We start from the raw sequence: 12,763 nt of genomic DNA, 5'->3' as shown, positions 1-12,763 counted from the left end.
TTTTTTTTTTTTTTTTGTTTTTCGCCTTTTTTAATAAGGTAAGAACTAGCTCTAGGGACACGTGGCCTGGATTTCCATCGAGGAAAATAAAAAAAGCCCCAAAACTTGGGGGGGGGGGGGAGCCACAGGGCGGGGGGGGGGGGGGGGGGTGTTAAGTGTATAAGAGGCATATTTACACGGTATTAACATGCTGACAAAAAAGATTACAATATTGAGTATCGTACAACATCGAGGGGGGAAACGAGGAATCGGGGTGGGGGGAATAAAAAATAATGAGGGGGGGGTAAAAATTAATAAACAGAAGGTAAATAAAACACCCTGGCGAAAAAAACCCAAAATAAACGATGAGTTAAGGCTTAAAAAGTGTATAAAAAAATAACACAGTTAATATCCAAAACCGGAACCAAAGAGTACAGAATATAGATGAGTTTTTTGTCGCGGCTCTGCGGGGGGGGGGAGTGGCGTGACCCCCCCTCCCCGCCTCTATACATGGGTTTATGTACAGGCGCCCGGGGCCGGCAGGCACAAGGCAAAGCGATTCCTCCTCCCACCCCACCCCGATGGATTTTTGGGGGATCCTGGGAATAGGGGGGGGGTCAGATCCGGCCCCGGAGGGACGCCACTCTGCTTGCCGGCTTCTCCCTCAAAAGAGCCCCCCCCCCCGCAAAAAACCCAAAATGGTTAAAAATAAACCCCAAATGTCCCCAAGGAGGTGGCGGCCGCTGCAGTCCCCTGCCTGAGTCCTGTCTGCTCCCGCTGGAGAGTCCGGGGGGGGGGCAGGGGTGCAGGGCAGGAAGGGGGGGAGGACACCCCCCCCCCCCCCCCCCAGCTTCATTTTTTGCTCCATCCACGGTTCGTTTTGGGTCTTATTTCTGTTCTTAGCAGCACCAACTTCTTGGCCAATAAATATATATATATATTTGTATCCAAAAACTGAGGAGGGGGGGCAGGGACTCGAGGAGGAGAAACCTCCCCTCCCCCCGACCCCCCCCCCCCCCCAAAAAAAAAAAATAAACCAAACCGCAGAGATTCAAAGTGCTCTGAAACCGTCTTTGGGTGTCACCAAACCTGCGGGGACCCGGAGCTGGCGGGGGGGGGCAGGGGGGGGACACGGCCCCGGGCACGTCCCGCCGGGCTCCTGGCCAGGGCTGGGGTGCTGCGGGTTGGGTTTGCTTCCTCTTCCTCCTCCTCTTCCTCCTCCATGTGGGGGTGTCCTGTTTTCACACACACATCCCCCCCCACCACGTTTTCCCTCCACCGATGCTGAAGGCGTCCCCGGTTAGATGAGGGAGATCCGTACGGGAATGCCGGGTGACTCCGTCCTCTGCGGCGAGTGTTGGCTGACCAGGTGTTCCACCACGGTGTGTTTGGACATGTGCTTCATCAAATAGGTCTCCTGCGGGAGGAGGAGGAGAAGGAAAGCGATAAAGCCGGGGCTGAGGGTGTTTTTGGGGTTGGGGGGGTATTCCCAGTGCCCCCCCGGCTCACCGAGGTATAGGCGCGGCCGCACATGCTGCAGCAGTAGGCCTTGGCGTGCTTGATGGCGTGAGCCGAGAGGTGGATCTGCAGCGAGGCCGAGTCCGTGTACGCCCGGTAGCAGTTGGGGCACTTGTAGGGCTTGTCCTTGTTGTGCTGTCGCTGGTGAGACTGCGGAATGGCGGGGGGGGGGTTACGGCAGCGGCTGCACCTGTGCCCTCCCCACCCTGGGGTGGGGGGGGGTGTCGGGGTTTCTCGCCTCCCCCCCCCCACTCCCCGCCACCGCTGACCCCCAGGGCGCTGACCTGGAGGTTGGAGAGTTGCGTGAAGGCCTTTTCGCAGCCAGGGTGCGGGCACTTGTAGGGTCTGTCGCCGGTGTGGATTCTGGGGGGGGAGGACACACGTCAGGTCACCGTCCCCTCTCCCCACCCACCCACCAGGTGCCAGCCCCAGAGCCCCCCGCCAGGGACCAGCGCTGTCCCCACACCACGTGGAGAGGGGTCACGCCAGGGATGGGGACCGCGGCGGCCACAGCGATGTCGGTGCCTCCCAGTGGGGCATGGGGGACGGGGGGGAGACGCGGGGCTGGGAGCCAAGAGGTTTGGAGATGATGAAGGTGTTGGAGATCATGAGCATGCTGAGGTCAATGAAGGTGGTGGAGACAAGGTGCTGGAGATGATGGGCACGGTGGGCATGATGAAAGCAGTGGGGATGGTAAAGTGTGGCAGGGATGGATGAGCATGGCAGGGATGAAGAAGGTGGTGGGGACAATGAGTGCAGCAGAGATGGATGAGCGTGGTGGGGACAATGAAGGTGAAGGAGGTGCTGGAGATGATGAGTGTGGTGGGGACAATGAAGGCAGTGGGGACTGACTGGCACGGTGCGGACAGATTGGTGTGGTGGGGATGATGAGCATGGTGGGGTTGGATGAGCGTTGTGGGCTCAGTGAAGGCAGTGGAGATCATGAGCATGGTGGGGTTGATGAAGGTGGTGGAGATGAGCGTGGTGGGGTCAATGAAGGCAGTGGGGACTGACTGGCATGGTCAGGACAGACTGGCGTGGTGGGAATGATGAGTATGGTGGGCTCAATGAAGGTAGCGGAGATGATGAGTGTGGTGGAGTCAATGAAGGTGCTGGAGACAAGGTGCTGGAGATGATGGGCGTGGTGGGGATGACGAAGGCAGTAGGGACAATGAGCGTGGCTGGGACAGATGAGCATGGCAGGGATGAAGAAGGTGATGGGGACAATAAAGGTGCTGGAGATGACTGGATGACGTTTGGACTCGATGAGCTTAAAGATCTTTTCCAACCTAAATGATTCTATGATTCTGTGACGAGCATGGTGGGATCAATGAAGGTGCTGGCGATGATGAGCATGGTGGGGTCGATAAAGGTGGTGAAGATGATGACTATGGTGGGGTTGATGAAGGCAGTGGGGATGGATTGGCATGGTGGAACAGATGAGCATGGTGGGGATGAAGAAGGTGGTGGGGACAATGAGCATGGCGTGAGAGATGCTGGGTGGATGCCCCACCACCCTCTAAGGGAAGATGGGGCTGAAGGGCATCCCCACAGCCTCCCGGGGCCCTCCCCAGCCCCACGGTGACGCCGTGTCCTCACCTGGTGTGCTGCTGGAGGTGGGACAGCTGGCGGAAAGACTTCTCGCAGTAGGAGCAGTGGTACGGTTTGACACCCAGGTGGATGCGCAGGTGCTGGGCCAGGTAGGAGGCGTTGGCAAAGGATTTGGAGCAATGGGGGCACTTGTGGGGCTTGGCCTCTGTGTGCGACTTGGAGTGGATCTGCATCTCCGACTTGGTGAAGAACGTCAAGGGGCAGACCTTACACCTGGAGAGGGTGGGGGGAGAACCCCGCAGGGACCAGGCTGGGGCTGGGGGGAGACCCCACCATCACCCCGGCCCCCTGAGCGGGTGGGTGGGTGCCTACCTGTACGTCTTTCCCTCTTTGGCGGTCTCCCCCGAGGCCAGGATGGGATAGGGCACCACCAGGACCGGCGGTCCCGAGGGATTTTCCGCTTTGATCTTCTTACGGCCTCGTTCTGCCTTGGGTGCCCCCAGCAAGCCGTGGCCCTGGATTGTCTTTATGGAGTCGAGGAGGGGAGGGCTGGTGATTCCTGAGATTAGGGTGGGCGAGGAGGCGATGAGGCGGCTCTGGCTGGTGGAGGTGGGAGTCGATGGGGTGGTGGTCCCTGTCCCCGTGCTGGATTCGGAGGTGCTGACCGCTGGCGCACGGGAAGCCAGCCCCAACCCTGGCGGGCAAAGAAAAGGAGGGGTGTTAATTTTAAAGGGGTCTACCCTCCCCTCTTCTCTCACAGCAAGATCCTAAATTGGGGGAACCCTCCCCAAAATGTCTGTGGCACTGCCGGGAGCCGCTAACTCCCACCCCCTCGCCCCCCCGCTCCCTGTGAGAGTACCTGTGACGGTGCTGGTGGCCGGTCGGGCGTGCAGGGCCACGTCGGGCTGGGGGACGGCTTGAGGGTGGAGACCCGGGACCTGCTGCAGTTTGGGGAGGGACATGATGGACTGGCTGCTTTCGGCGGGCGAGGGGGGCACCAGGAGGGGCTGCTGGGAGGCCACAGAGGTGGGGGGCAAGTGCGGGGGTCGGATCTTCTCCGCCATCAACTGCTCCTTGATTTTGTTGATCAGGACCAGGTTGTCCAGCTGGTGGAGGGAGGGCAAGAGAAGGCAGCAAAGAGGTGGGTCGGGGCGGAGGAGCCGGCACCCGCAGCCTCCCCCCGGGGCATCCCCCACGTCCGTCTGTCCTCCCTTCTCCCCAAAATCCCACTGTCCTGGTGCCGGGGAGGGGGGTCCTACCTGGCTGGGCATGGTGGGGGGGGGGCGGCCAGAAGTAGGGGTTGTTGAAGCGAGGCTCCGCCATCCTGCAGGGAGAGAGGGGGGGGGGGTTAGGGGGTGGCACCAGCCACCACAGACACACACACCCCCCACCTCCCCTCGGGGCTCAAACCCCACCAACACCACCATCCCCCCAAAAAGCAATACCCAGGCTCTAAAAGAGGGCAGGGAGCAGGCAGGGAGCAGGCAGGGCCAGGGAACCTCCCAAGCATCTTCCCAGCTGAAAATTCCTGCAGGATCAGGGTGATGCCGAGCACCTCGAAGGCCCCAAAACACCAACGAGGATGCAGGATGCAATTTGGCGGGGGGGTGGGGGGGGGGGGCAGGATTTGCGGAAAAAAAACCCCAAGTCTCCCAAGCCCTGGAGGTATCTCCAGGAGGGATTACAGAGGCGGACGGGACGCTGCCGCGGGAGCGAGGGCGAGCACAACGACGACGGCACATCGAACCCAAAGCCAACCCTGGCTGTATCCCACCCCGCCCCCTGAAAAAAGCCACCCCCGATCCCAAGTGAAGCGACCTACGATGTCGGCGGGCAGCTCGGCAAGAAAACCCGGCTGCAGCGGGGCCGGGAGATTTATAGAGACACTTAAACACGTTGGGAAAATTAATTCTAAATCCATCTTTGGGTAATAGAAAACATCTGAAAGGGGGACGGCAAGAAAACGACAGCAGCGTAACGGCCGGGCGTAAACAGGCATCGCCGTGCCGGCAAACCTCGTTACGGGGGTGTTTAAGGGTAAAGTGTATAAGGGACCCTGGTGGAATGTATAGGAGAGGTCCCCGAGGAGCTCCCGTCTGTAATATAAACCAGGCCACAGCTGGGATCCTGAGAGAAACTAGACCAGTGCCTCCAGCAAACCGCGTCCCCAAAAGCCTTTGGGGTGGTGGGATTTGGGGGCAAGGTGCCTACAGCAGAGCACTGGCAGCTGGGGAAACTGAGGCACGGAGAGCCCCGGGTCACAGCTGCGCAGAGCCAGCCACAGTCCTGCGTTTGCTGGATGGGCAGCCTCCTCCGAACCGTGCCGGTGTCACCCGGGAGCATCCCTGCTCCCACAGAAAAAAGCAGCCTCGGGGTGGGATGGGACGATGAGCCTTCCTCCTCCTCCTCATCACACTCACTTGCTGCCCCTCGGTTTAAATCAGACTCTGAGCTCTCTGTAGGCGGGTGGGCAGCACCCAGCAAAAGCTCCTGGTTCCACCGGGGACTTAGCACCCATATGGCCACCCCAGCCTGAGAAAGAGCCACGGGCTGGACCCCTCCAGGTTTGTTTTTTGGGGGAAACTGAGGCACAGAGTGGGGGACAGCCTGACCCTCGCAATACGGAGCAGCACGGCACAGGACAAGGCGTGTTTTTTGGGCGACTCAGACTGACGCGCCGGTGGCTGTAGGCAGCACCAAGGAACGGGAGCCATTTCACATGGCAGACCCCAACGCTGCAGCCAGGCCAGGAGACCACCCGGACACTGAGCATCCTGACCAGCTTCGGAAACTCCCCTTCCCTGCCTTGAACCGTGCCATGTCACCTCCCAGCCGCCCATGCACCAAATTTTGGCTTTTTCAAGTGAAAGCGGACCCCGGATCCTCGCAATATCCCCAGGCACGATTTTCCCCCGCATTTTCTCTCCATCCGCCGTATTTACCCCCCTCTCTGCGGCGCAGGCAGGCAAAAGGCAGAGCCGGGAGTCCTGCTCCGTGCCACGCCTGTGCGCACAGAAAGGGAAATTGCTGGGGCTATTAAATGCACTTTCCCATACGCGTACACACCCGCCACCGGCTATTTTATATAGATTATATATGTACCCGCAAGCCACCCACGTTGTGAGTTTACCCACCAGCTACGTATATATATATATAAGACCGCTCAGGATGATGAAGATGGGATGGGGGGCTCCGGGATGATGGCACGAGGGGCCAGTGCACTGGGAGACAGGGCCGAAAGAGGAGGTAGTGGCAGGGAAAAGCCCTCATGATGGAGGCAGGCAGGAAAGCGGGCAGCAGGCAGACAGAGAAGTACAGGCAGAAGGGCTCCGGGTCCCCCCCTGAGGTGGCCAAGGACCCCGGCACAAACCCCACTGCCCCGACTCAGCTGGCAGCAGCCCCGCGGCGTGGGAAAACAGGAAGCCGGAGCTTTGATTAGAAAAGGGTTTTTTGGAGCTGCTCCCCCGTCACAGCAGGTGCTCTGCGACCTCCGTCCTTCCCGTCTATCTGTCCATCCATCCATCAGTCCTGTTCCCTGTCCCAATAGCGTGCCAGGCTCCACCGGAGCCATTGGTGGCACCAAGAAGGATTGAAACCACCGGCATGGCTGCCAAACCATCCCCAGGACACAGCACGAAGGGCATTTTGGGAAGGAAAGAGCAAATATCCTGTGTATCTCCCTCCCCCTGCCTCCACCTGAGGAGGTTTTATTAAATAAAATTACAAATTATTTGCAAAACCACTGCGCTCAGAGCTTGATGAACCTGCCCAGAATAAAGAGGAAAGGAATGGTTGGCGTGCCCCAAAAAAATCCCTGTTCCTGTCCCGATTTAACGTTACAAAATCGTGCGGTATTTTATAGGGAGCGGAGGGAGCGGCTTTTCCCTCTCCCAGTGCTGGGATGGCTGGGGGAGAGAGCGGGAGGGGATATAAAGCAGATGGAAAAAAAAAAAAAAAATAAAAAGTCCCTTTTTCTATATTCTCAGCTAACTATGAAAAATGGAAGCTGACATGCAGCAAAGAAAAAAAAAAGAAGAAAATCCATTAAAATGGAAATTATGAAGGGTGGGGAATGCTGCAGCGCGTCTCCCCCTGGCTCTGCGGGACCCAGCTCTGCAGGGCAGGAGGGGCAAAGGGGGCATGTTAGGACTCTCCGTGCTCCCCAAATTTTGGCCAGGCAGGGGGAACCTCCCCCCCCCAGGTAACAGATCTCCAGCGGCACAGGTTCCTGTGGTCCAAACCACAGGGTGGGAGAGCCCTGGCATCCTCCACAGGCACCGGATTTGACCAACTCTTGCTGAGGGGATGCCGAAGGTTGTCCCAGGGGACAAGGGTGGGTGCAAAAAGCATCGCAGCTGCCCAAGCAGGCATGGCTGGAGGAGAGGGATGTCAGAAGAGCAAGCAGGAAGATGCGCGGAGCCCCAAAAACAGGGGCTGAACCCTGAATTCCCACAGAACGGCGCGGTACCCGGCATTGCCGCTCAACCGGGTGAAGGGCGGAAGCAGCAGCATCTCAGGTGACCCTAAAAAGACACAAAAATCATCCCCTCCGCACCCACGGGGAAGGAAGAGAGCGTGAGAAGCCGGCAAGCCAGGGCGAGGGGGGATGCCGAAGGGGAAAGGGGTGCGGCGGCGGCAGCGAGGGGTCGGCGGTGGCGAGATATGGTCAGACGCCGGTGTTTTGGTACTCACAGGCTGGCCTCAGAAGCCAGGTGGCCGCAGCTGCCTGGGGAGACGTGTCGATGAGGCTCCAGATTGATGGGAGGTAGATGATGGCACGGGTGGGCACGAGCTCACTAGAGCCTTCCAACTTCCTACCCAACTGCCGCTAAGTCAAGCTACAGTTCTCTAGGGAACGCCTCTACCTTGGCAGCCCTCTCTGTCTCGCCTTCGCTGAAATAAAAAGAAACAAGAGATTTCTTTTCACGGCACCGCCAAAAGAAAGGGGGCAGCTCCCGGGTACCGGCAACCCTGAGGACGGCGAATGATCACCGACCCAGTACAGCCGGCAAACGGGGTGAGTGGGAGGCGAGGGGAGGGATTTGGGGTGACCGGAGCGGTGGTCGGAGTGCCTAAACATGCCCAGGACCGAGTGAGAAGCCGAGCCCTCGGTGTCCCCAACCGCAGTGTCCTGTCCCCGAGGGTCCCGGCGAGAGCATCGGGGCAGAGATCCCCCCTCCCCATGCCAAGCGGCGAGCGCAGGAAAGCCGATGGCGGCCCGAGACGGCGCAGCGAGTGACAGCCAAGCGGGGTGGAGATCCCCTGCGTGTCAAACCCCCCTCCCAAATGCCAGCACGCCCTCACTACCATGGGACAGACGGGGGACAGTGACGCTGGCGTAGCCGTGTCCCTGCCACCTCCTGTGGCTGGGCGAGGGCAGAACCAGGCTCTGCCCTGCACCGTGCCTCAGTTTTCCCCCAAAACACAAGGCCACAGCCCCTCTCCCCCCCCAAGGACAGCCTTCCCCCAATGTGCAAGCGAAGTTTGCCTGGAGCAGGAGGGTTTTTCGAGGGAAAGCGAGTGCCCTCAAAAACCCCATCCCAGAGCCGCGGGGGTGGGAAGGGGCATCCGGCACCATCCTGCTTCCATCCTTGGGGAACCCGCATCCCTCCCCACTCAGATTGTCCTCATCCGGGAGGGATTTACCCCAAAGCAGAGGTGGCAGAAGGCAGGCGAGGCCAGGGAAGCAGGAACGACGGGCGAGACCCAAAATCCCCATCGCTCAGGGAGGGGGGGCAGACTGCGCGCCAGAAGAATTCACCCAAGATGGAACCAATTAAACCCCACGTTTCCGCCCCCCGAAGGGCCGTTAACTGGTGTTTCTCCTTCGGATTTTCAGCAAAACCAACCCAAAATGAGCCCTGGCATAAACCCCATCCTGGTATGGGGGTCCCTGCATGGGAAAGGGGGTCCGCGGGCAGAGGGACGAGGAGCCAAGTACCGGCGTGAAGCAAAAGGGGAGGCAAAGCCACGCTGGGGACCACCGTGTTGTGCCCCCCACCCCGAGGATGAAGGAGGGGGGAACCAGGGAGGCAATGCTGCCAAAAGATGGGGGCCGAGGCGGCGCAACCCCAAATCCTCAGGGTCGAAACGCTGTCTGTCCATCCCATCACCGATGGGACCTACTGAAGGGGACACGGGGACAGCCCACAGGGAAACCCGGCACCTGTGGGGTGATGCTCGCGCCAAACATGGGGCCTGTGTCCCCCAGAAATCACACCATTCCCCAGCGCTGGGGTGGGGTTACCTGCTCCCCCAGACCCCCAAATACACCCACCCCCCTAAAAGACACCAGCTGGGCACTCCACAAGGCAAAGCTGGCACCCACGAATCAGCCAGTTCAGGGTGCAACCGGCCGCCCCACGGTAGCAAGGGGGTGCGTGGAGAGCACCCACAGGTGACGCTGCATGCCGGCGGGTGGGGAAACCGAGGCACGGGTGGCTTAGCAGGGGTTCGCCCCGAGGACGTAGCAAGCACGCACCGAATCCAACATGCACTTATGACATCGCACCCGCCGACCAAAAATCCACATTTTTTTAAGGGGAAAATAAATTAAGGGGGGGGGGGGGGGGGGGTCGAGGGAGAAAAAGATTATTTTACACACATAAATACACGTATCTTAAAATGGAAATTTCAAGTGGTCACACTTACGCCGTGAGCGGGGTCCCCTCTGCCGCTGGATCCAGTCCCCTCCCCGCAGAGGGGGTGGGCAGGTGGCCCCCCGCACCCCCCCAAAATCCCCCAGGGAGGGCCAGAATCTGCCCCCACTTATATATAAATACTTACATGCACATGATAATACCTATATTATTATGTGCATATATGTATATTATATTTATATGCATATATATAATTACATGCATACACATATTAAGCGTATATACATTAATTTACACTGTAAATATATATATATATATGTATGTATAGGGGTTTTTTTCTCAGGTCCCCTCAATAAAGCCGGCATGCCCACCTCTGCGAGTACTGGCGCTGCTTCCCCTTATCCGCGTCCATCTCCAGCTCTAGCTGAGACCGGGTGCTGCACGCGGGGCGTTTTTCTACGGGGGGACAAGGAGGACAACTTCACACACCCCGAACCCACCGCCAGCCCCCGGCACGCGAGATCCCAGAGCGGAGGAACAAAAGCGAAGCGGCTCCGACCTACCCGACCCGTGGGAACGTGGGGTTTTTCCTGAAAATAGAGAGAGAAAAAAAAAAAAAAAGAAAAAAAAAAAGCAATGTTTTGTTTTGTTTTGTTTTTTTAGCCCAGCTCACCCCCAAGCTGCCTGCGAAGCCGAGGGATGGGGAACTGGCTGGAAAATCGGGGTTGAAATCCATCCCCTCGCCCCGGACCCTCCGCCTCTCGGCAAATTGCACGCCGGGAGGAACCGAAAACTTTTTTACCTCTCTGCTAAAATATCACTTTATAATCTCAAAGGCCTCGGGCTCAAAGCCGCTATCGCCCGCTCCATCCTCCCCAGATTAAAAAACCCGGCTGATGTCCCAAGGACCGTGGGGCCGGGTGAAAAAAAAAAAAAAAAACCAAGGAGCATCCTCCAACCTTGCAGGGTATTTGCTGGAGAAAAAGAAACAAAATCGGCAAATTAATCATTCCTGGGTTAAAACGCATCTTCGTCCGGCTTCGCCACGACCACGCCGGCTCTAAGCTCCCCCCCGGGCCCCCGACGTGGCCGGGAGATTATGGATGTATAAATAGTATATGGCTAAATATACGTCCAGGCAGACAGACAGACCTCTCTAAGCACCGCCACGGAAATTTGGGTCCCTCGCTAAGGCTGCCGCATTCCTGCCAAAGCGCGATGCAAAAATATTCCCCCGTTAGACCTTCCAGCCAGCGAGACCACTTTCTAGACAAAACCGGTTAATGCGGAAAGAGAGGAAAGGAAGAAAAAAGGGGGGGGGGGGGGGAAGGAATGAAAATTATAATAATAATAATAACCACCCCCCCGTGCTTCTTCCGCCACCCCCTGTGTTAAGAAAAAAGCCATGAATAAATAAAGCAAATGCCCCCCCCCAACATGCAACATCCACAAAAATAGGTACATTCGGCTGCAATTAACTTTTCCATTAGACCATCCAGAGGGAGAGAAAAAGAGAAAATCCAGCAAAACGGGTATTTTCCTGGATGTCCCCCTCCTTTTTCCCCCTTCCCCCCCCCCTTTTCCTTCTTCTTCCTCCTCGGCAAAGTGGGGGGGGGTGGGGGTGGTAAAAATAAAATAGTAATAATAATAAAAAAAGAGGTGGAAAAAAGGCGAAGTTTGGCGTTAAGTGAAGTTGAAATCCTCGACCTGGGAGGGGAGATGGTGGGGGGGTGGCCTTTTTTTTTTTTTTTTTTTTTTTGCAGACAAAAAGGCCGGGGGATGGGGATGGAAGGGGGGGTTTGGGGGGGGGGGGGGTTGGCCCGGCCGGGAGCTTCCCCCCCCCCCTTCATCCGCCGCCTCTCCCACATTCTCAGACGGTTTTATTAAAATTCGCAGACAAAAGGAAAACAAAAATGGCAGCCCCGGCTTATTTTTAAAACGCTAGGACGGGGACGCCATATTCTGCAGATCTGCGAGGAGGGGAAGGAGGGGGGGGTGAGGAAAAAAAAATGTAAAAAAAAAAGAATAAAAAATAATTTAAATAATTAAAAAAAACCAAAACCCAAAACGCAGCGCGGGGGGGGGGGGGTGTGGGGCCGTGTGTGTCCCCCCGCGCGTACCCGGGGTGAAGGGGGGGGGTTGCGGGAGGGGGTTGAGGTGTTTTGGAGGGATGGATGGGGGGGGGCAAGGGGGGGGGAAGGAAGGGAAGAGGGGAAAAAAAAGGGGGGGGGGGGAGTAAAAAAAAAAAGACACTTCCTATACCAACAGCCATGCTGCCCCCGCCGCGTCCCGCCGGCTCCGCCGCACGGAGGAAGATGGGCGCCCCGCGCCGCCCGCCCGCCCCCGCGCCCGCCCCCGCCACCGCCCGCCCAGCCCCGGGACGCGGCGGGCCCGGCCGCCGGCGCCGCCTTCACCCCCCCCCGCCTCGTTAGACGGTGGGGGGGGGGACGGGGAGATTCGGGGGGGTCCTACAGGGCACTGGGTCCTCAGGTCCTCCGCGGTCCCCCCCCCAAATCTCCTCAGAGCCCCCCCTCCCCCCCCCCAGATCTCCTCAGCCTTCCCAGGTCTCCTCAGCCCTCCCTGGATGCCCTCAGCCCCCCCGGATCCCCTCAGCTCCCTCAGTTCTCCTCGGCCCCCCCATCTCTTCAGCACTCCCAGGTCTCCTCAGCCCCCCGATTCCCCTCAGCTCCCCGATTCTCCTCAGCCCCCCCAATTCTTCTCAACCCCCTTGGATCCCCTCAGCGTCCCCTGATTCCCCATAGCCTCCCCAATTCTCCTCAGCCCCCCCGGATCCCCTCAGCTCCCTCAGTTCTCCTCGCCCTCCCCCCAATCTCTTCAGCACTCCCAGGTCTCCTCAGGCCCCCCCCAATTCTCCTCAGCTTCCCTCAATTCCCCTCAGCCCCCCGATTCCCCTCAGCTCCCCAATTCTTCTCAACCCCCTTGGATCCCCTCAGCGTCCCCTGATTCCCCATAGCCTCCCCAATTCTCCTCAGCCCCCCCCAGATCCCCTCAGCTCCCTCAGTTCTCCTCGCCCCCCCCCCAATCTCTTCAGCACTCCCAGGTCTCCTCAGGCCCCCCCCAATTCTCCTCAGCTTCCCTCAATTCCCCTCAGCCCC

The 12,763-nt window shown here is 58.6% G+C and overlaps 1 protein-coding gene across 1 annotated transcript; it reads right to left on the bottom strand.

Moving 5' to 3' along the window:
* Positions 1-11,973, bottom strand: LOC115343191 (zinc finger protein 362-like). The gene is given in 11 exon segments (XM_030018829.2): positions 1-1,396; positions 1,489-1,647; positions 1,782-1,860; positions 3,097-3,321; positions 3,421-3,742; positions 3,908-4,154; positions 4,308-4,331; positions 4,333-4,372; positions 10,019-10,103; positions 10,211-10,237; positions 11,910-11,973. Coding segments are annotated over 11 exon segments (1,335 nt in total). The 5' UTR covers positions 11,920-11,973; the 3' UTR covers positions 1-1,279.
* Positions 11,974-12,763: the final 790 nt, after the last annotated feature.

Source organism: Aquila chrysaetos, chromosome 6 (genome assembly GCF_900496995.4).
Source record: "Aquila chrysaetos chrysaetos chromosome 6, bAquChr1.4, whole genome shotgun sequence".
NCBI lineage: Eukaryota > Metazoa > Chordata > Aves > Accipitriformes > Accipitridae > Aquila > Aquila chrysaetos.
This window is presented reverse-complemented; position numbering and strand designations above follow the sequence as displayed.